Genomic DNA, 23,344 nt, shown 5'->3' with positions numbered 1-23,344 from the left:
TTCCATCACATATGGAACAACTCTTAACCTTCGTTATCAAGTCTCCAAGGGTTTAAACGAAATGTGACTTAACTTTACAGCTTTACAAGATAATTTGGTTTTGTCAAATGAATTGATAATTTAAATTGGTCACCGTATAGACTTCCTAAAGCTGATTTGGTGCCCTCACGAAAATTTGTGAGTCCTCTCCAACACACACGTCTGCGTGTGTAGGTTCCCATGATTTTTTTGTGGTATCGAATTCTTTCGATGTTGGCACGGCAGGAAATAACAGATCAATTCTACAATAAATTATTCTGTAGTTTTTAAAGTTCTAAGTGCTTTTTTATACATGTACATTTGAGAGGCTAACTGCTTTAATTTTGAGTAAATATTTGGTCGAAGAGTGAAAACTGAAAACGTTTCACGAGAAAACTTGAACCTCGTGGATAGACATCTATAAAAGTTGAACATTTTATTTTTAGGAAGATGGATCACATTTATTCACTGTACCTGCCATTTTCTGACTGCCTTCATAAACAACTGTAATGATAACAACTCGGAGATATTAAACTCTAGCAATGATTGACGACTGCCCTCAACCCTGCTGGTATCAGTTAACCCTTCAATTGTCATTTTCTTATGCTCTCATCGGCATTTCAGCATTGTTAATAATAATAATTCGAAATGAATTTAGAAGCAAATGACTGATTATTCAGAACTTTTAATCACTTCCTCATTTCATTGCGTGGCAAAAACAGACATTCTGTTGTGGCTTCTGGAACTTATGATCATGGAATTACATATGGCTGGTTGCCCTTTTACAGTTACCGAAACATGTTTTTGAACTGAAAAAAAAGTGCAGTTGAGGAATTCGTGTTGTGCGCATCGATTCCACAGTTATGTAGCCAATTATATCTGGTGCGGTTATTTTGTTTTGTCTTTTCGTTTACTTTTGTACTATATACACCTTGTGGTCGTTCTTTTTCCCGGTCGTTTTCTGTAGTTTCAATTTTTTATTAGATACGCAAAGCACGCCGATTCTATTGAAGTGCCACAAGTGCCGTCGTAAGCATGGATGAGTTATATTTCAGCGCACGTTTCTTTAAAGGGGTTTTGCTTCTTTTGAGTAAAGATCTCTGTTGACAGCTCAGTTGTTTACATTAAAAACATGGCCGATGGTGTGGCCATCGGCTGAATACCTCATGAAGGTGCTAATTACATCAGAGCCATTTCTGGTTTTAGGTTCTACCGGAAAAGCGGTTTATGGCAAATTAATTACTTTACCAGCGAATCCCATAAAAGAGAAGGCAACCGAGTAAATATTAGGTTTGCGGAGGGCTTTTTTTAATGAAAAGTCAAGACAAAAGTCGGCGGGGTATGGCTTAGTGGAATTTATAGAAGACCGTACGTAATGCAGTTACTAAGGCTCAGGAGACAGTTTCCGTCCTTGAAGTGGGAAGTGTCATTTAAAACCAAAATTACTCCAGGCGTTTATTCATATTGTTTTCAGAAGTTGAATAAGGTCGAATGTGAACTTTGCATAGTTGTGCAGCAATTGCTTGAGCCGTATTCAGAGGACGATTAAGTTGTTTAGTGAGAACTTTGTGTGATGTGGCCCACAAATGAGACGAACATGCTTGTCAATACCACTTCCACACCGATACTAACGGTTGCCGAACCGTTGGGATCCAAAATCTTTCGATTAATTGTGTACACAATAATATTTCTTTTCACCGTCACTGGAAATGTGTCTGTACTTGCTGTCGTTTACAAGATAAGGGAGCTTCATTCTGGTAAGTTGAACATCTAGACAATCTATCATTTTTGGTGTGGTTAATTATAACGATCACTGAAATAGCCATAGTCCAGTACATACCGAAAATATGAACGCCACAATAGAAGAAGCACTTTAAAGTGTGCGAAGTAGGGTATTGCGTACAAGGTGTTGTCTGCATTAACAAAGTTTCAATCAAAACACCATGTATAGGCATTTTTGTTTAGATTATTTTCGATCAAATTACCCTTCAAAGTTAGGTATATGCCACAAATACAGCAGGAATACATTGAAACGCGTGGGATGAAAAAAAAAACTCTCGTGATCGATTGATTTATTAAATTCGTTTCCTTGGTGTCTCTAACTGGTTTATCAGCACAATGGAGCTCAGGGAAGAGTAAGAATCTTTATAATCTTTTAATTTTAATACTTTACGAAAATATCCACTAATACGGTGTGATGAAAATGGAATTGGTGGCAGATTAACGTACGTCGCGGATCGGGAGATATCCATGTCTCTAACAATCAGTCTATTTTTCTGCATGGTTTGAACATGAGCCAATCTTGGTCAACCATATTAGCAACAATCCGAATTTATTATCACTGAGGGAATTTAGACGATTTGTAGTCATGATATCTTAGTCAAGTGGCCTTATTAGCTATCCTTTGTCGTCGTGTCAAGTGTTTTTAAACACTTTAAAATTTAAAAATTTTAAACTAGGAAGGAGTGCATTCCAAAAACACTCCACAATTGTTTACCACGGTACTAAACTTAATAAGTTTGTATAAAACTTCTATTTTATCTGCTAATGCCCTCGGCCAAAGTATTGCCTACCAGAATCAATAAATTTGAAATTTCCCTAAGAAATGCAAATTTGAAGATTGCTATTGTAGTTTTGGGACAAGATTTATTGAACAACTCTATTGGCTGACCTTTAACAATTTGTATGGATCGGTTTCAAGGATAATTTATTTTATCTCTTTATATCGCTTTTATTACTTGATGCAATTGCTTTAAATCCTCCTGTCTCCCTGGTGATAAGCCATAACAAGTAGCAACTGGGTACAATTCAGTTTCATTTAGAGATAAATCATGTCAACAATAGCTAAGGAATTCGATTTTCAGAGCATTCCAAAAACACAAGCACAGGTATGATTTAGTTTTAATGTTCTAGATCATTCGATCTTTTCCTCTGAACCTTTCGGGATGTTCTAAAAATGGCAAAAGGACTATGCCCAGTGTTTTACATAAGCTATGGGTTGTGTTGGCATGTTTTGAATTCATGAGTTGGAATTTGCTTTGTTTCACAGAATTGTCACCATTTGGACTTTAACACTCCATCGAGGTTAACATAGCGATTCAGTTTTTTTGCATCTGTTGGTCGTTTTGACGACAAATCTATTGAAGTGAAAAGAAAATGATGGGCCTCCAAGGCTTCAAAGTAGAGTAGATTTGATACTATTCCTTTTCATGAGCAATTCTTTACACATATGGACATTTAAACTCTATGTTATTGGTAAAAAAAACTCTTAAATCTACTTCATGTGAGTGCTGTTTTAAGTCCCAACCAACTACAAATTTGCAATGCCGCCAGGTGAATTGACACTCTTTTTTTCAACTTTCCTGGTTGACGACAGGATTCTAAGTGGCCCTCAGAAAAACAAAATGGATAAATGTAGGGAATTCGTCGAAGTGCTTAGGCGTAATTGCTTTGAACCGCATGACGCAAACTTATGGCATTTACTCTTTGAAGAACCCGACGATCATTAACATCTGTCCTCGTTTCTAAACATTTATTAGTTAATGACATGTAACTGCATAAAGTAATCGTCCATCAACTGAACCGTTGTCAGAAATGAAAGCCGATGGAGATATTAACTGTTAATTAATATAAGGTGAACAGAGGTGCTAATTAAATTTTGTTAGGACAACAAAAGAATAGAATCAAAACTAGACCAACATGGATGTTTAAACCTATAAAGAATATAACCAATTTTATTGGTAGAATAGTACAGATAGCTGGAGTTAATCTTATTGTCGACGTTCTGACGCCATGTTAGTTTCAAGGAAGGTTTGCATCGCTCCAACCTTCTATTGATATGAGCCACCTCGATACAAAGTTCGACGTTCTTTGAAACCGTTTGACCCTCAGAAGCGATTGGTGTCTAAACAGCTTTATGGTAAAGTTTACAGTGACATGTTAAGGTTGTAAGAGGTTTAGGATAATCAGCTTCAATTCCAGGCAAAAGATGTCAAATTACGTTCGTTTTTATGTTGACTGTTCATAATTTTTTAAGTACACGCATTCTAGGAACTGTCGGGATGCACTGGGTATTCCGACAGTAACATTCAGTGGTGAATTGGACTTCTTCGCCTTTTCCATTTATCAGTTTTTCCAACTGAAATTAATAATCCTCACGCGCTTATCTCCGCAAAAACCAAAGGGTTGACTTTATTGAAATGATTTTGTTTTTTTAACTCCCTAACAAATCTAATACACATCAGATAGCATTTTTAATATTATAATAAAGAAAGTGAGGATTAGAAAATAAACGTTAGCAGGTTAATGTGTGGAAGATAAACTATGGTGTTGACCTTTTTTTCACTACTTTCGTCATAATGTGAATGCCCTCTTGTCTTCAAAATTTCAAAATTTTTAACTGAAAAAAGTATATGTCGCCTTATTTCCTACATCTTAGATGGAAAATATATGGTAAGCCTAGATGGAAGCCTCTTAACACTTTCCTGCTGTGAAACTTGTGGGATTACTTCCTTTTCATACCTCAGACTTTCGTGCAGTTTAAAGAAGAATAAAATCAACTCAGGGAGATTGTCTCCGTCAATCACAGCTATTGCTTCTCTTTTCCCAGTTACAGGTTACCTCATTGCAAACCTTGCTGTGGCTGATTTGAGTGTCGGCATCTTATGCATCCCCTTCACAGTTCTTTATTTTGAACTTAGATACTGGCCATTTGGGTACGCTCTTTGTAAAATCATTCCCACGGCACAAGCAATGTCTGTTATGGCTTCCATTGGAACACTAGCGGCTATAAGTCTAGGTAAGTGTTGTTTTGCTTAAAAAGTGCCAGACTCAAGTTCGGTTTTCTTTGAAGGCCGGCTTGGACAAGCGGGTCAAGTTATTAAGGTCGACATGTGTTTCTTTCTTGACTGAATTTTCTGAGGACGGTTATAGTGAAGCTTCCCCGACTTCACGTTTTGAATTCAGTTGTCAATATAAACTATTAGGTCAATCAATTCGGCTCTTGGTTTTTCAAAAGATCTCAGATCAGCTGATATGTCTTGTCGGCAATGCAGGGTCCTCTCTTATTTTGTCGTTTTTAATATCAACTGACTCAATGAGAGCCTGACTTAAAGATTATGTGAAAGCGACCGAAGAATCGATAGGTAAATAGAGATCTTTCTAAGATAATTAAGACAGCAATATTGTATAGTAAGTGCTCTAAACAGCTCTTTTCAATTTCAGATCGTTACCGAGCGATTGCTTATCCATATGAGCCCCGCATTACATTATATCAGGCGCGTTTCATCATCGTTGTCGTTTGGCTGACCGCAACCCTAGTTGGCCTACCGTTTGTCGCAGTGATGCAGTTAAGGGAAGATCAGGATGGTCTCTATTGTTCGGAGGATGGCTGGCCCAATGAGACATTCAAAGACATTTACAATGTTCTGTCATTTTGTCTAACATATGCCATACCACTACCAACTATAGCGGTGTTCTATACTATAATTGTAATGAAGCTTAATAAGGCCGCAAGGGAAACGTCGGACAGTGAAGGATTTAGAACAGCGAAAGCCAAGGGAAAGGTGGTGAAAATGTTGATAGTCGTGGTGATTCTCTACTTTCTTTGCTTTCTGCCTTACCACATCACATATTTGTGGTTTGAGTTTGGAGAAGGACAACAGTACAAGTAAGTATAAATATTCTTAGTACGACGGTCTCCATCTCCTTCTCCTTCCCTTTTCACGTGCCAGTTTTCTTTTTTCTTGACCTTGTCACCTTCCTTTATCCATAAGGAATCTTCACATTTGTATGAAATAGGAAAAACAAACATGCATGTCCTTCTCCTCAGTGCTTTAATTTGCAAGTGACTGATACGTATTGATATGTATATATTACTTCCTACAGGTGGGAATAGGTTTCGGTGTGGCTGAGTTCGCAAATCAGACTGCCAAAGTACATCCATTTTTTATCGTTCCAACCATGCCAAACTCTAGCAACAGTCCTGGGGTCTTTTATGTCCCCTGTTTATCCCTGTTTATACTGTATCAGTAAATGAGGCCACCCGCCTATCAATCATTTGAGAAAATTCGATCATAAAATCATTTTCAGACAACTGTCATTTCAAAAGGCAGCTCTTCATCAGCAATTAATTCCTTAAGTGTTTGTAAACCCTCAAACTTCAGCACGACAGGCTGGCTCTTTCTCAACTGAGTCAAACAGGCAGCGGTGTATGTCATTTTTGTTGTTGTATTTACTATTTTTGTCATTGTTGTTGCTCATATCTTCGTTGTGGCATTTTTAGTGTTAAAGCTTAACTTTTTGTTATTGTTTACGCTGTGGCTCCGTTAATCTAGTATTAGCAGTTGCTTGCGTTGTTTTGCATTCATATCCCACTATCATTTTGTATCATAAACTTCAGTCACTTTAGTTTTGAATTTTGCGAACTCGTTGGTTGCGACTTAAAGCCGATTTAACAGGCTAATCGGCCAAGTATTGAAAACAAATTAATAAACCATAAACAGGATATGCTTCACAAATAGCCTCAACGTTGGTGTGCGCCTATCCAATTGTAGATAACCGACTGAGATGCACGCAACTTGTTGAGACAAGAATGCGACACACTAGTCGGTGGTGCGTTTGTGATACCTCTACGAAACATATGCACGGTAACAAGAAATCAATTTGATTTATGGTAAACATAAATTAAATAAAACAACAACAATAGTGAAGTTGTCTACGCATGTCCTCTGACAGAATGTCTCAAGTTGAAAGCTCAACACATTTTAATATGGGAAACCAATAAGGTAAACAGCAGGATGGTTATTCCGTGTGTTTTACTTCCATCTTTTGTGATCTTTCTTTTCTTCTTTCAAGGGGAAAATGGATTCTGTTCTCCTATTGCCAAGTACTGGTGTACGCAAACAGTGCGGTAAACCCTGTGTTGTATGGTTTTTTAAGTGAACAGTTTCGAAGAGGATTCGCCCGTTTGGTGCCTTGCTGTCGAATCTGGAGTAAAGATTACAAGGTTTCAAGGTCAATGTGCTCACAATCTACTTATTATGATCGTAAGACTGTTTGTGTGACAGATGTTTAGTGTGCTTCTAAGGTTGAAACTCAAAGTTCCATTAGGTTAAGACCAAAGTTTTCACAAAATGTTTATGCTGATGAGCTGAAGACTTTAAGCAGTAGTTCCATTGATGCTCGTACCTCCAGATGCAACATTTTATAAAATATTTTTGAACTGGAATACTATTGGTTGAGCTGCTCGGTTAGATTACACCATGGTGCTTGATTGGGTCTTTTCAGCTTGCAAAGGCACGAAGTGCTGAAGGATCTTGAACGAAATCTTACCATCCCTAGGGATGGCTTTGCTTTTGCATAAAACAGCTTCACCTGCTTAATATAAAGGTTCATCTTGAAAAAAGCAAGGCGACTATTGCAAAGTTTAGCCTAAAAAAAACTTTCCTTAATGCACGAATCATACAAATAAAGCAGGTTCGATACAATTTTCTTAGGGAAATGTTTGAAAAGGAAAACATATTTGCGCATAATATTGCGACAGTATTTAGATTAAACCGTAAAAGGAGATGTATAGCCTTGTGCTCTGTAAGATGTACTATCGCTTCAGACTGATTATGGCTCCATAGAAATTAAAAAAAAAAAAATTCTCCATTTGAGAATTTGCGATTGAGGCTTGGAAACACGCCATGTTCATCTTGAAGGTTTTGCTGATAAGAACATTTGGTGGATGTGAAATGCCTAATCATATTTCTCATACATGCAAACGCTCATCCGTGCATCACATTTTCCATCATTCACTAGGTATCCATACGCCAGCAGTGTTTCACGCGTCATCGAGAGACCGACGACAATTTACCAATCAGTGTCTGTTTGGATATAAAGAGCTACGCAATGAGCAACAGAGAAGATGGTTCTCATTCAGAACGTTCATTTCCACTCGTGCCAAGCCTGGAAACAGCCGAAGATCACTTTCGAGTTGTATCTTGCATCTCTATTTATTCATGTTTTCTCGTCTTTGAGATCATACGTGTATTCACGCATTTGTGTCATTACGAACCCTTTTGCGGTGGGCTACAATTAACAAGGGCCCTACCTTTTTCGTTTTCCTTTTTCTGGTTAGTTCTTTTTGAATTGATCTTTAAATATCGTCTACAAGGGCCACGAGGGTGGAGTAGTTTGTCAAGGATCTCCCTGAGGGTTGGTAGAAACTGGGTAATCTGGATTAAACTATTCTCAAGCACCACTACTTTTCGTCGTCTGTCCCCATTTGAAATGATAACCATGCCAGACAAACAGCTGGCCCAATTTACAAAAAACAAAAAGATATTTTGGGGGACTACGAAAGACATGCATTGCTTCTGGCTCATATGTCGCACACCGTAAAACAATTACCATTAATCCTGTATACCTCCGCTCTCATCGTACTTTATTACTTCGTGACTATTTCAGCGACTGGTAATGCACTGTGAGGTTATGAACAACGGATGTTATTATAAAGAGACGGTTATCAAGGATGGAATATTCTCTAGATAGATTATCAAAACAAGAGTTATACTGTAACAATTTCTCATGATCCGCTTTTCGAGCAGCCGTTTCTGTCCTCACTGAGGAACAAGCCCTGGAGGTCTTTAGAACTTAATACGGGTAAAAGAGATTTCAGTTAATATTATCAGCGATATGTTGACGTAAAAAGGTTTTTAAGGTTGACTGAACTCTTTACAAATCTAAATAACTGAAGTATTTAAAATTTCGCATACTAATGTCAGCCATTAGGAAAGCCATCGATAAAGTATGATACATCGCAGGACATTTTTAAAGATGGTTTGACATTCTCTCCAAGCTTATCTTGCAAAGAAGGAACAATTTGACAAGTAACAGTACGTAAAAATAATTATTCTGGGGACTTTCTCTCACTATTTAGGCAAACCTAACAGTTTTAGATTTTAACAGTATTCTTTACAAGGACATAGGAGTAATTGCCTTCCGCACCACCGTGCACATGGAATTTAAATTTACATCAGGTTATGTCTCCACTCTAAATCACCCCTTTTTCTGACAAAAAGGGTTGAGGGTGAAATAGTGTCAGTTGAAACTTAGGTTCTTCTATCCCTTATACTAATAATGCTAAAAGTTAGAAGAGACACTTTACAATTTTCATCCAACGTGAAACCCAAAATGTGATCTATTTACACTTAACGGTATTGTTTCTACTCTGCGATTTTCTGGGCTCCAATTCACAAAACCATACCTTCCTTGCTGGTTTCAGGACCTAATTTACTGATGAATCAGGGAATTGAATTTTCTTTCCTGGTTTACCTCTTTTACATATTCATCTCGTCTTTCTTGGTTCTCTCTTTGTAGCGGTTTTTGCCTTATCAGTACTTGGGTTTATTTTAGCTATTTCTTTCTAATCATATTAAAGTTACTATGCTTGTCTGTAATCTAGTTTTGTTTTTGTCATTCGCCTTCACAGCTCGGTGTAATGGCACTTAGGCTGATAACCTTATGGGTTTAAATAAGGATGTCGGGCCTTGGGCCTTTTGGATGACGTTCGCCAGTGTTGTGGTCTCAGTGTGCCCGTATTGTCTCACTTCAGCGACATGTATTCCGCGTCCGCTTGGATTGTAACGTGTCCATATACTTCTGTACCCAAGGTTATTCTGTTGCTTTCGTACTTACATCTCGTTTAGGAGGTTTAAATTCACTTTGAACTGCAAGCGAAAAACATGAGTAAGCAAGTGGTAAATTTCCACAAGGAAAGTTCACATTATACTAGTTGTTTATCATCAAATTTAAAACACTTTGACTCTGCATAATGTTGCTGTAAACGTAGACATATTGATCAACATACTTTATTCTTCACTATGATGATATTGCCTTTACAAAGAGAAGAATGACGTTAAAAAACTGCCAGTTAAGTCTCCTTAAAAAGTAAGTAAAAATAATCAACGACCTCAAAGTTTTCCTGCAATTTTTTCTATATTTTGTCAAACCAACTTTATCGAATTTAAAGTGGACCACATCAATGGGATTTCCATTATAGTTTAGTTCTCATAAGGCAGCTTTCTCCGATAGATAAAACAATACTCCTGAATACAAACCTGCTCAACAAGTTGCTTTTCATTTTGAGTCTCGGCGCAGTTTAATCCTTTTTCGAACATTTTTTTGGCTTCTTCTGTCTTTCCTGTCATAGCTAAAACTCTCCCATAAGTAGCCATGACACTGGCATCATCGGGTTTCAAGTTGAGTAGCTTTTTAAAGTATATTGAGGCTGTAACGAAGTCCTCATAAAAGGCGTGGCACTTTGCTAAGTTCTCAAGAATTATCTGAAAGTGAATAGAATGACAGAATTAAGGTAACTGTTGAAAACAGGAATATACTATAACAAAAGAAGAACTCAAATGATATGGAGATGATAAGAGCATCATCCATAGAAATGTTACTCTTAACTAGAGCCTGCCTTAGGAGCAATTCCTTGGAATTGGCCTTAAGACTGATGACATTTATTATAGAGACTCTCGCTATTCCAAAATGATTGTTAGAACCACTAGGTATCAGACCTGAGTAACGTACCGTATCACTTGGAAATTTCTCGTGCGCAGACTGGATTACATCAAGGCCTTGTTTCCTGTGCTGATTTTCAATAAAACTCAGATATGACTCATTGTACTTCTCGGGACCAAAATCACCTTTACCTAAAATCATTAACGTTCTCTGCGAGTCTCCACTTTTAGCTAATTTTGGAAGCAATCGCCCAAAAATCATTGCGCTTTTGGGGAACCTGCAACCAAGAGTACTCTCAGTAAAATTTCGGTGTCTTTCTTTAGAAAAAATAATTATAATATCTCATTAGAGCCGAATTTTCAACATCAATAAGCGGAATTTAGGGGCCAAGTCTTAAAACGAGTGTGGATTTGGAGACTCGGGCGGCAAATCTCCTAAAGTATTAAATTATCATAGGGCTTTTCTAAGCTCGAGGCAAAAAAAAAAAAAAAAATGACCACCCCCGGCCGTATCGACCAAAGGAATAATTTTTACTTTTCAATGCCATATTCCACCGTTTCCTCATATGGTCTCGTAGGCCTTTTATCTCCAAGTAGATCTTCATCTAAAAAGTCTAGAGCAGCGAAATCTCTGCCTGAGGCAAAATCTGTGCCTACCTGAAAACAGCAAACAAACAAAAAATGAAAAATAAAAAAAGTAAGAGGAATTAGTCATGTAGAATCAAGAATCATTTTAAGCTTTTTTTTTTTAATTTTAAGCCCGTGTTCCTGACATTCTAGAACATTTAAAGCCCGATCTTCTAGAAAGTTCGTCAGGAATGCCGCAATGGAATAAATTTAAGAAGGAGAAATAGGAGCTAATTTGTTTAAGTCAATTATAGTTTTAAAATAATTATGATTATATAATTTACCAGTCTTTCGAATAACTGTCTTGCCTCCTCATGATGGCCGTTGTTCAGGTAATAATCTGCCATGCCTGCGTTCAGCGGAGGACTTGACGTATTCATTTGACCCTTTCGGTATTTGGTCACTCCTAAAAAGAAAAAGAGAGTTCTTTTCATTTTAGGTAAAACACTGACAATCTAGCGTTAAAAAAATATCAAGAATGTATAGAGCGAAAATTAATGAGCTTAGCTGTACTATTATATCTGTCTCGAGAGAAATTCATGTTATGCGCTATTGCTGGTCGCTGGTCTGGTTTCAACATCCGATGTGGTTGCGAAGGCCGATTATCGAACTTTAAAACGTATCAAGTTGTGTAATTGATGATTCTTTTTTCATCCTTAATCCGTTAATATTGTATGTCACTAGTTCGTAAATCTCATTTACCGTCATTCTGAAGGCGTCAAATCTTTCTCATCACTGAATCCTTTAAACTTAAACTAGCAGGCCTTAAGCCAAAAAGTTCGGCAACAAAAGCCACAAGCCATAGCGTTGGAGATTAATCATACTGAATCACGAACCTGCTTTCTTGAAATACGGATGAGCGTCATCAAATTTTCCAGCCACTGCATAGCCGAGCGCTACATTCTCCTGAGCGTTCAGTGTAAAAATATGTTCTGGACCTAAAGATTTCTAGAAAAGAAAACAGCAACGGATATGATTATATGTGAGACCTCATTTCATGAAGGTATTTTCATAATAAGCCCGTTTAAACAGTCTAAAAGGTCTTCAGTTCCGTTAATAGTCAAGATTAGGATTTTTAAATCTTAAAAGATTAAGCCTTCATCACCTAGTAACCAAGGCGTCACTATGGCTGCCTTTTTCGAATTAAAGGTTAACCAAAAATATCTAGGAGAAATGTCAAGACTTGTGCCTTCGGTGGCTGAAAGAAAGGGGAGGTGGGGGGGGGGGGGGGGAAAGAGAGGTTGGAGTGCGAAGATCTTTGTGCTTTCTCGTATTTTTGAGTCATTGAATATTAGCTAAGCTAAATTTACTAGAAAGAGGAAATCGCCTCTACCTCTGAAGTAAACCAAAATTCGCCGTATGGAATTATTTGTAATAAACTAAAATGAGATCAACATTTGAAACTCTTCAATCCACCATTCGCTGGACGGGGTTGCTGCCAAACACTATGTCCTTATAATGACCGAATGAAAGCATCATCGAGACATCAAATTAACATCGAAAACTTTGCTTCTCCCGTTGCATGCCTACTAATGATACTAGCGTCCGTCAGTTTACCTCTAAGATTTCCGCCGCTCGTATGGCGGTTTCAGCTGACTTGATAGCATCCAAATTGAGTAGAAAGGAAGAATAACTAAGTAACGTCTGACCTACGTCATGATGGTTCGGTCCATAAGCTTTAGTGCGGATGTCCAAAGCTCTGAAATATGTGTAATATATTCTTCTCAACACCGAAGCAATAACAGGGAAGGACAATCAATTAAAATATATATCATTAGAGCTGAATTTACAAAGTAAAGGTAAGGGGTTCAGAGGCCAATTTGAAAACGGGTGTGGATTTTGAGAATTAGGCGGCACACTTCGACTAAGATTTGCCAGGAGTACCCCCCCCCCCAGATTAAAAGCTGTCGCGTGACCAATGCCACCAACTTTGTCAAAGTTAAATACTCCATTTAATTCATGATCTCTTTATAGCAATGACACCATAACGACGAACGAGCAAAAACAAAGTAAGGCAATTGCAAGTTTACCTTAGATACAATGGCTCAGCTTTGCTCCTGTCGTAAATCCTCAAGTAAGCCATACCAAGATTCAACAAGGTACCACCCACATCAGGCGGAAGCTGGCCAAAATATGCTTCTTCGTACATCTTTTAAGTATTATATGAGAGGCAAAACAAACAAAGTAAAAGGAAATACTCCTTAAAGAATGCAGGATTTCTTGGATAAGAACTATCCCATTGTAAAACATCAAAAGTTCCTTACGCTAGTCCTGATTTACATCGAACTTGAGATCCAAGCCATTGAAGCATTGGACTTTCGCAATGAAATATTTTTTAAAGCAAGGAAAGCGTCATAAACTCTATTTACAGTGAAGGGGAAATCTTGTTGAGGTTTATTTTTTCTTTTAATTTATTTCTTGTTTGTTTGTTTTCTATTGAAATTGTGTATCAGAAAACGAAACTGGGATACAAACACACTCCTTAGATCGTTAATAGGTTCAATTATCCTTACTTCTAGGGCTTCCTCGAGAATTTTGGCACAGTCCTCCCAACGTTCCATAGACTTATACAAAGCACCAATGTTGTTCATTGTGTCGGGGATCAGATGATGGGTCGGTTCCAAGGTTTGTCGGTGAAGCTCAAGACATTTATTGTAATATTCCAAAGCCTAGAACACAAAAATAGGTAAAAATTACCCTCCGGATTCCAATTATTAGCAATTTAGACTGCAGGCTAAATAAAGATAACTCGTACATACCTCTTGGAATTTGTTTGTCTTGTAATATAGCACTCCTAGACCGTGTAATGAAGTTGCTACTCTTGACCACCCATTTGGCCATTCATCGGCAAACCTGATCCAGTCACCAAACAAAGGAATTACTACAATTTGAACGAGTCACAAAATAGAAAGATCTGCGACAACTTCGCGGGACAAAGAGGAAATCTGAGTTTCCCTGGAGACTCGACCTATTTACGGTTTCCCAGTGAAGTACTATTAACCAAGCGACTAGGAATTCTTAGGGGACCAAAGCGATAGTTTAGCGTAATGAGTCACAAGCGATTTATAGGATAAGTTATGTGTCCCAAGTTTCAACATGGTGAATAAATTTACGGCCTATCTTTGCATACTTTTTGCTGAGCTCGAGGACTTCCCTGTGCAAAGGTTCGGCTTCATCAAAATGCTCGGTATCCACAAGCAGGCAAGCTAATGCATTGGCCATTTCACAATAATCCATTGCTACTTTTGCATCTCGACGGATCTCTTCTTCTGAATAGGCTGACTTCTGCAATAAAACGAGGGGAATGACTAAATATACTTCGTTATGATCCTCAACTCGACGATGAATAAAACTTTCAGTCGAAAAACTAACATGAACTGCAGTGGGCGGTGCACCCCCTGCACCTAGCCCCCTACTTTTGCTTGCCCATGATCGATCCGAGTGGACGGCCTCGCATGGGACTTCTAACCAAACACATGAAATAAAACTTCTAAATTGCAGAAAAAACCTGATAGTACATCAAACTCGGGATCCTCAAGGACATATAAAAGCCAAATTCTTAGGAAAGAGCAAAATCACAGGGACTAAGGGTGATATAACCAGCTCTTCAGCAAACTAGCCAGGAAAAAGAGAAACTGATCATGTATTTAAGTTACTGCTTGCCTGCAGGCACAATGCTCTCTGGAGAAGTGGTTCAACAGCTGTCATATTCCCTGCATCACCTTGGTACACAGACATTTGGAACGCTAACTTGGCAAGCTGAAATTAAAGGTGACATAGATCAAACAGAGTTCAAACAGACGATAATTCTTCCGTCTGGTTGAGTAGATAAATATAAATTCTCTTGGTTGGATGATGTTGAAAAAAAATCATCAAGAATAGTGAAAAAAAAAATTTCATAATTGGAAAACTTTTCTTTTGCTACGTCCGTCCAAGTTTGGATGGATATGGATGTTAAGACCAAGGCTCATCAACGATTTATGTCTAAACCCAACAGTAATCCAAATGTAGCGTTTAAACCTATTTCTATATCCTATTTCATTCCTCTTCTTTCTTCTTTGGTAAAAGTTGAATTTACCTCTCCATTATCCAAATTGTGAAATTAAAATAACTTTCTTTGTATGTAACACATTAACATCGCGCATGATATCCTTTTAGTACCTTTTTAACAGCATCGATCATTTCTCCTCCTTTCTCTTGTTCTTTGAGATACAAAAGTGCAAGCTGATCATTAAGCGTCTTTTGATACAAAGCCGTTATTTCTTCTCCTATTAAACCGGTTGCGTTCCAGTAGCTAACCAGGTCGTACTTATTTTCATCGCTAAAAATGAATCAGAAATGCTTCATATAAATCGTGGAAAAGAATCAAGCATGGATAAGTTTGAAATGTGTTTTATCTTGGATTGTATTTAATTTTAGGATTTCAACAATCCACGCCACGTGGGAAAATGCGAAGAACATTCATATGGTGGCAAATCATGGGTTCTGAACTGAGCAATAGCTTGAAAAAGGAAATACAAACCTGAAGAGTGACCAGAATATCGAAGCAGTTGTGAGACACTTGATAAGACGATCTTTCTCTCCACACTTTACTAAAAGCCATGGGAGCTCCGTGTAAATGTGGTCTGGTATTGTAGTATCGTAAACCAAATCTCTCTCCTATCGTCAAAAGAATAATAATGATGAAAAGTACAGTGAAATAACATGACGATCCAGGAGGAGACATCGTTTAGAAACGTTGTCAAAAAGCTTTGCCCTCTCACCCTTAGTCTTGCTCCAAAATAATCCACCAATAATATGATGTAATGAATGGTAGTTGACTTGTCCATGCAATATTTCTCTTTAACCGCTTGTGACAATTCGTCATAGGTAAACCTTTAAACAAGAAGATGCAATCGTGGTATAAAAACAAAGAAAAGAGGTCGCTTAAAATTTTTTAGTGAAATTTAATGTGGGAATTTGTGGAAGGGGGGTAGTGCACGTTAAGTAACAGACTTTATTTGAGCCAGATCCTATCATAACAACCACTTGGCCGTGGAAGGTCTGGTTATGAGACTAGCCGATATCTCAGTCGATTCAGCTAACGTGAAATCAATGAAAGGCTTGATGCTTCGTCCCCTCTATGGAAATCACGGTGACATAAATGAGCATGCTGATAATCAATTTTCAAAGTAAAAGTCTTAAGTACCCTCGCATGGTATTTGATACGACAACAAACTAACACTAAAAGCGAGCAACGGTCCACCGGTAATAATTTGGTGTTTTAAGATGCATTTACGTGCAAACGAGTGCCAAATACTGGGGGATCCTGATCACAAACTTACAGGGTGATACAAGCAAATATACTGTATTTGGGGGAAACCGCTGAACGCAAATTAATGGTGCAGGTAACCCAGACTGTTCCTGGAAAAGTGACTTTCTTTATATATATCTTTATATCTTCATTCTAAGTTAAAAATAAGAGTCCAAATATGATTCAGTAACCGCACACTTAAGTTACCTGTAAATCCCTGATCGCTCCAAAATGAACTCTTCTATGGCGAAGTAAAGGGTAGACCACATTTGGTCCGTTATCTTGAGGATAGACTTGATCTCTGTCTCAGAAAGTCCTTGTCGAGCCACCACTATACAGCACATCACCTGAGAAATTGAAAAAGCGCTGTTTAATAATCTACTTTTCCATGTTCACTCCTCCAATTCATCTCAAGAACAAAGAAAAAATCGGTTTGTTACACACGTCTTTGACCAGATTCCCATCATATTCTTTAGGGTTATAGTCCACTTCTAGTCGCTGTAAACATTTATAAAAGAGTTCTTTTGTACTGAAAGATGAAAGAAATATACCGCACTTAATTCAAATTCAGAACCTAAAACTAGTAGTAAAGTAAAAGTAATAAAATACATTGAAAGTAAACTTTTTCTCACTCTTTCGTTTCCAGTAAGGAATCAAGATGTGCGTCTAGTTGAAAGAACTCTCCAAAGCTGCACAATTCCTAAAAAAAAAGTGAACCTCAAGCTATGTCAAATGGTAAGGGCTCTCTTAAAATATATGCATCCAATCGTATTTGTCTATTTCTTCATTACTTCTCTCTCCCTCTCTCTCCCTCTGCATTACGCGCCTTGTTTCATGAATTTGATGAAACTTCTCCTACCTTATGCAAGTCGTAGTAACAAAATAAGGGAATTTCCGATTCCTCTGTGCGAACATATTATTATCTAGGCCCCACTTAGATATAATTATCACACTAAGGTAACAAAGGTGGTTGTGGTAAACTATCACAGGAGCCGCTGGAGAAAAACCTCACATACCTCCAGTAAAATTTTCAGGTACAGAGGGTTTTCTGTTTGCGTCTTATGTACAACTTTCTTCTTTTGCTCGGACGATAAAGCTTTTCCTCGGACTTTTAGGGTTGCCTTGAAAATAAAATGAAATGGATGAGATTAAAGGACATCTGAAGTCAAAATTTCCGCTTTTGAGCTTTGCCTAAGGTCTGGGTTTTTATAGAGGAAGACTTAGAGGATGAGTCTGTCACGTTGGAGGTAACCTATAATTTTGTCCTTGCGACTATGGAGTGAGAGATGCACAAGGTCTCACTTTGTTAAACTTACTACTGCAATTTGTTCCCTTTCCTTTTCAGTTAATGACGCCATATTGATGGTAGCATAACCTCTTTCTTCAGTGAGTTCAGTGACCATTTGGACTTCGGCAGAAATTACCGATGCTATGAGGTATGCATTGGATGGCAGTGCTCTTGGAAGCCAATGTAATATCTAAAGGATAGTATGTAAACCAAGATTATTTATTAAATCAAGAATTCCTATGTTTTACTTTCAATACCTTTTTTCGTCTCTCAATCTGATTATCTATCTGTCAATTTACATCATCAATTCAGTCGATAAAACCAAAATGTCGATCTTCGCCGTAATTTTCGTCTAGTCAAAGTCACTTGTTGGTTTGCTCATTGCATGTAAATGGTCACTTGTTGTTTGCTGGATTCATCGACTCGCTGTTTCTATTATTAGTTTTGTAGGATCAATTTTCGGTTAGACAGCTTGTCAAATTAATTACCTTGTTGGTTTTTCCAATGTCATCGACTTTGTTAAGAGCATCAATTAAGATGATAGTGCGGAAGCCTGCTTTAGTAATATTCCTGACGGTTTCTGACAGGTCTTCGATAAGAATGCGAATATCTCCACCACCAGTTCCTGTGAAGTTCTCTTTGCCTGTTTCCTTCTGGTTAGACATCTTTAGCTTGAACCAGCTGATAAGCTCATCCAGGAGGTGCTTCAGTATCTTCCTTGGCTCTTCAAAGAGTGCAATCGTAATTAAGGGATTACAAAGCTAATGTAATACATGAAAAAATTACGGGCGTCTGATTGGCTGAAAACGAGTACATCTTTTTATGTAACACGAGTCCAAAGTTGTAACATGAGTGCAAATTACAAATAGCGTGCGCGTGCTGTCAAGATTTCGTCCTTATTTTCTGTTACGCTTTTTTCATGTAAGTTATTAATAAGTAACAACATAGGTTCTCGTGCAATTTGGTGTAAATTAGCACTTACAAATTTTCAAAGACTGCAAATTGCACTCACCTTACGGGCTTGTACTATTTTGTTGTCTTTGAAAATTTACTCCTTCTTATTAACACCAAATTGGACTCGAAATCATGTTATAACCTGTACAAAGTACGAGGATTCTGAAATATTTTTTCGAAATGGCAATCACAATAATAAGTAGAACTAAAATTTTACGCTTGTGAGACTGTATCAGCGAAAAGATAACAGATTTTGTTTTATTTTTCTTGCACCCTCAGTTTTCTCTTTATTTGCTTCTCTTTCTTTCAAGGATTGTATGTTTGTTTTGTTTGTTTGTTCGTAAATGTAGATTCCTCACCAGTGCTTCCACTAGAACTACCCACAAAGTGATAAGCAACAGCGTCGTTGGGAAATTTTTCTTGGTGGTGCAAGGACCAGCTTCCCAACAAACATGATTTTCCAGAACCTATAAATTGAAAATGTGCTCAACATGAGACTCTAACTGTTCAAAACTTTAAAAATTTGACTTTCAAAATATCTGCGTCAACTTATGTATTGGGTCACAATCGTAGGAGAAAAAGGACGAAACGTGTCGCAAAGAAGTGAGTGACCATATCAACCAAAAGTTTATTAAGTGCCAAATACTATAATAAGTGAAAATTTTCCCTCTAGTTTGAACTCTTATTCTCCGAAAAAAATAGTACTGACGCACTGATCACTCCTTGTGATCCACAAATTGCCTTCATCAACACAACTGCTTCATCTTTTATGAATTATCTGGCCCAAAAATCGATGTTGTTTCATAAATTTTAGAACTACAAAGTGCAAATATTCTGAAAACTTCATAACGACGCGAGACATTGGTCATACATAACGCCAATGATTGATAACTGAATATTTGAGATTTTTAAGTGGCAAATATTTTTAATATAAAACCTTCGTAAATATGATAAATATAGTCTCTCAGGTAGGTTTGGGTGGGTTCGGTTAATCTCGCGGGTATGTCTATGGAGAATGTCCCATAGTTACTGCGGTCTTACCTCCATCTCCCGTCACAACGAGGTATTCAGAACTCCCCTTTTTGCTTTGCAAATGGACGTGATCATCAATCTTTTGTAAGTAGTCTTCCCCGCCCACAAACACACCGCCCATAGCAAGTCTGCTGACCCTAAACAGGTCATGTTGAAGGCGCTCCTCTTCTAAAGGGGAAAGCTTCTGAACAGACCGAACAAGGATCACTTCTTTCAGAAACTTCTCTATTGTCTCGTACATTAGCCTAGCTCCTTCTTGTGGATTCTTGTAGTTCATATGGACAGCCAAGCACTAGGAAAAGAAATTAAAGATAAAGTTGAAGCAAACAGGAGGATATAACTTCTCAAGCAAGATTGGTTAGTCTTTCCCAGCTGATCAGCCTGACCCCCTCATTTCGTCAAGTTCCTCCGAATGTTCGTCCATCCTCTTTCATCAAGCTTTCATCGAAAGAAAGCGAAACAATGACCCACAAAGGCAAAGGATCGCTTTCAGACTTCTAGATTAGGAATCTGCCCGCCCATTTCCCATATGCAGACAACGTTAAGTCGATCTAACAGTTTTTAATTATTACATTAGTTTATTATTAGTTTTTAGTTATTATTAGTTTTTAATGATCACATTTCACTTTCAGTTTTTAATTATCTTGTTAAATCCAAAATCTAAATCTTGAAAAGATAACACCTGAAACAGTTATGAGAGATCGATTGAATGTCATTTTAATTTGAATTAGAAAGTGTTTACCATGAGTATGAAGTTCCAAATCACGGTAATCACTTTTCAAGTTAAAATTCCATCCAACAACACTTAACCCTTTAACTCCCAGATCATTCTTATAATGATAGTTCAGAGGATTTAGTATTGGATCAACTAAATATCCTCAAATTAGTATTTTTCTTTATTCTCACCACTTATCTGGTTGATATTGAAAGGAGAAATTCTATCTTGGTCACTCATGGGAGTTAAAGGGTTAAAGAAACACAATTTTATCAGAAAAAATATTTACTTTGTCTTTAGTTTCGAGAACTCTCCTCTTCAAATCCGCTAAAAACTCCGCAGCCTTAGGCCCATCTGTCGATGAAAGAAACTTCCTCGCCTGTCTTTTATCACCAGTTTCTTCAGCTAGCTGTAGCTTCAAGTCGTCGTAGGACTGTAATTTTTGTAACGTTGTCAGTCATATTGCCTTACATAGAGATACCTTGCATTAATTGAATGAATGCGTGGAGGGATGGAGAAACTACTGCACAGATACGCATCAAAATGTTTTCACCCAAAAAGGTTTTAATGCTTCATCGTTGAGATCTATGCCCATGAAAATGAATTTAACGCCGCACCTGACTTGATAGATAAAGAGCTAACCTGATATTAATCATGATGGATCTGAAGTTCATTTGTATAACAACCAATTCTTTTATTTGCAACAAAAAGCAGCAATTCATACGATTGACTGATGTTTCTGATAATTCAAGAATAAATGTCTTCATTAATCAAGAAAGGTTCATAATTCAAGTGCCACGTCCAAACAAGTATGCTCACCTTAAGGTTTTGAAATTTAATATTCATCATGGCCATTTTTGATTATTAGTAAGTGCATACCAACCTTATCTCTGAAGAAGAAGCAAGCAGCTCTCTTCCCAGGGTTTCTTAGGTGACCATGTAAAAATTCTAACTCGGTCACGGCTCGCTCGCGGTAGTCGTTCAACCAGGGATACTTAACAGCTGCAACATCAAAACTTTTCTGCAACAGATTATCAAATCCATGCCAACCATAACGCTGAAAACAGTTAAAAGTGTTATCAAAAATTATGTCCCTTCAACAAGATAAGATTATGTGCCTTTTTTTGCCTGATTACCGACGGAAGTATTATTTAATCGTAAGGCCTGAACATCCATTTAACCCGCTCTAGCCCTCGCCTCCCTTGTAAACCTCAGTTGAAAACGGCTTCAAAACTGCAAAGATTCTGCAGGCTGAACGTTTTCTATCTTTTATTGTTTGGCAGTGCTTTGGATGGAATCTGCCGCACGAGCTAAATAGCATACATTCGCAGCTAGTAAACAGGTTTAAAAAATAATTGTCGTTCTAGGCCATTCCAATATTACCATATTCTTATATTCAGGGCTCAAGGCTACAATTCAATTCATTAACTCTCCTCCCGTCCCCCCAACCCCTTGGTAACCACTTAGTAAGATAATACACGCAACTCTGGTGAAGAGGCGGAGCTGCATGTAGCTTATTTGTAATTTTTTTAATGTTGTGGCTTGTACATTTTACTCAAGCATTTCTTCTTACTTGACCAAAGAAGCCCACGATCATATCAGATCGATCCATTTCACGAAGACAGATCTCAATGGTAGCCGCGTTAGATGACATCTCAGATGTTATTCCCCATCTCATATCAACCGGCACAAACTCATATCCGGCCCTCTTGCACATGGACGACAACTGAGGCCAGTATTTCTTCGTTAATTCCTCCCTTTCCTCTTCCAGTCCTCCAAACGGTGAGCTGAAGAACACTCGAGCAGATTTTCGTAGATGTTTTATATCGATGGCCTTCGAAAGAAAATTGTAAAGAAGATGCCGAGAAAAGGTTAAATGTAAAAATAATTTATTTTTCTTTCTTTATAATTTAATTGGGAGGTAGTTCAATGAAGATTTTACCCGAGAAATTTAAATCAGTTAAAAAAAATATGGCAGGAATAATGAAGCGAATTTCAACTGAGACTATGTGATCCCTCCATTTTCGAGATCCTTTAGGAGGAAAATACAGAGGGTGGCTACGAAATAGGCTTTGATCTTATCGGTTGTAATCGTGGTTAATTTTTTTTCTTTCCTAATTCCCCCGATTACTGGCGAGTAAATATATGCTGAACACGATAGGCGTTGCCAGGAGAGCACTTGTTGACTACATCGTTGACTGGAAGCCGTGCAAAATATTTTCGAAATCTTCCTAATTACAATAACCCCAGTCTCCCGACTCTCTACAAAGAACGCAGTTAATCGTTAATGAGCTGACTACTAGCCATCGTACCTCTTTTTAGCTATAATTATAACATTTAGAATAACCTAGAGAACATACATACTTGATATCAAAGTTATTAGTGATATCAAATACGAGGAAAGTCAACTTTCCCTCGGAAGAATAAACGAGGGAAGGAATATTTGGTGCTCAACATCAATAGATTCTAATTTGTTTGGATGTAAAATCTAGATTTAACTAATTTACAACTTTCAACCGGCCTTTATTTATCAGAGGTGTGTAGACCAGGGTGAAATTTAACTCACCTTCATTTCATCTGACTGCAATTTACATCAAACAGACGAAATTATCGAGAATGTTTTATGGTGTTCATTCATACGCCCACACCGTGTAACATTTGTCTCACGGTGTCGTGGTTATACTGAATTACACACCGTATAGAATTGAGTACATTTAACTAAGGCGACGACTTTGGCACACAGTTAACCCTCAAGAGATTCCACGTTGGCTTTTGTAGACCCTGACCATGAGATTAAGAAAAAAGGCAAGACCGAAGCAAGCAATCGAGCGTCGAGTTTGTTGTTCAAAACTTGATAAATAAACTCTCTCTGGTAGATATGCTAATAAGTGTGTATTCACACAATCAGTGTG

General features: G+C 37.7%; 2 protein-coding genes across 2 annotated transcripts; one reads left to right on the top strand and one right to left on the bottom strand.

The window, feature by feature from the left end:
- The first annotated feature begins 1,279 nt into the window (after positions 1–1,279).
- LOC149049948 (neuropeptide FF receptor 1-like) lies at positions 1,280–9,461 on the top strand. The gene is made up of 5 exons (XM_089196355.1): positions 1,280–1,775; positions 4,628–4,816; positions 5,242–5,686; positions 6,874–7,032; positions 7,822–9,461. Exons 1-5 carry the CDS (start codon positions 1,592–1,594, stop codon positions 7,898–7,900), a joined length of 1,056 nt encoding a protein of 351 aa, XP_089052481.1. The 5' UTR covers positions 1,280–1,591; the 3' UTR covers positions 7,901–9,461.
- LOC113677674 (TPR repeat-containing protein DDB_G0287407) lies at positions 8,909–23,324 on the bottom strand. Its single transcript, XM_027194514.2, has 27 exons — positions 22,999–23,324; positions 22,006–22,266; positions 21,316–21,489; positions 20,722–20,865; positions 19,727–20,009; positions 19,045–19,152; positions 18,220–18,455; positions 17,760–17,921; positions 17,460–17,564; positions 17,076–17,143; positions 16,888–16,972; positions 16,651–16,790; positions 15,914–16,025; positions 15,673–15,809; positions 15,312–15,471; positions 14,814–14,909; positions 14,281–14,435; positions 13,910–14,003; positions 13,664–13,819; positions 13,181–13,299; positions 12,708–12,849; positions 11,987–12,098; positions 11,435–11,556; positions 11,059–11,180; positions 10,594–10,801; positions 10,122–10,346; positions 8,909–9,731 (listed from the first exon to the last, which is right to left on the bottom strand). The coding sequence occupies exons 1-27, from the start codon at positions 23,002–23,004 to the stop codon at positions 9,696–9,698; spliced, it is 3,768 nt and encodes a 1,255-aa protein (XP_027050315.2). The 5' UTR covers positions 23,005–23,324; the 3' UTR covers positions 8,909–9,695.
- Between the last annotated feature and the right edge of the window lie 20 nt (positions 23,325–23,344).

The sequence above is a fragment of the Pocillopora damicornis genome, chromosome 2, assembly GCF_964200805.1.
Source record: "Pocillopora damicornis chromosome 2, jaPocDami1.2, whole genome shotgun sequence".
Classification (NCBI taxonomy): domain Eukaryota; kingdom Metazoa; phylum Cnidaria; class Anthozoa; order Scleractinia; family Pocilloporidae; genus Pocillopora; species Pocillopora damicornis.
This window is presented reverse-complemented; position numbering and strand designations above follow the sequence as displayed.

Excerpts from the sequence above, each read along its gene's own strand:
- LOC113677674 (XM_027194514.2), bottom strand. Across the intron at positions 17,922-18,219 it reads ACATTGGAAAAACCAACAAG|ATATTACATTGGCTTCCAAG; the intron begins GTAATTAATTTG and ends ACTATCCTTTAG. Across the intron at positions 11,181-11,434 it reads GACAGTTATTCGAAAGACTG|GTAGGCACAGATTTTGCCTC; the intron begins GTAAATTATATA and ends TGCTGTTTTCAG.
- LOC149049948 (XM_089196355.1), top strand. The coding sequence starts at position 1,592 with ATGTGGCCCACAAATGAGACGAACATGCTTGTCAATACCACTTCCACA. Across the intron at positions 1,776-4,627 it reads GATAAGGGAGCTTCATTCTG|TTACAGGTTACCTCATTGCA; the intron begins GTAAGTTGAACA and ends CTCTTTTCCCAG. Across the intron at positions 4,817-5,241 it reads ACTAGCGGCTATAAGTCTAG|ATCGTTACCGAGCGATTGCT; the intron begins GTAAGTGTTGTT and ends TTTCAATTTCAG.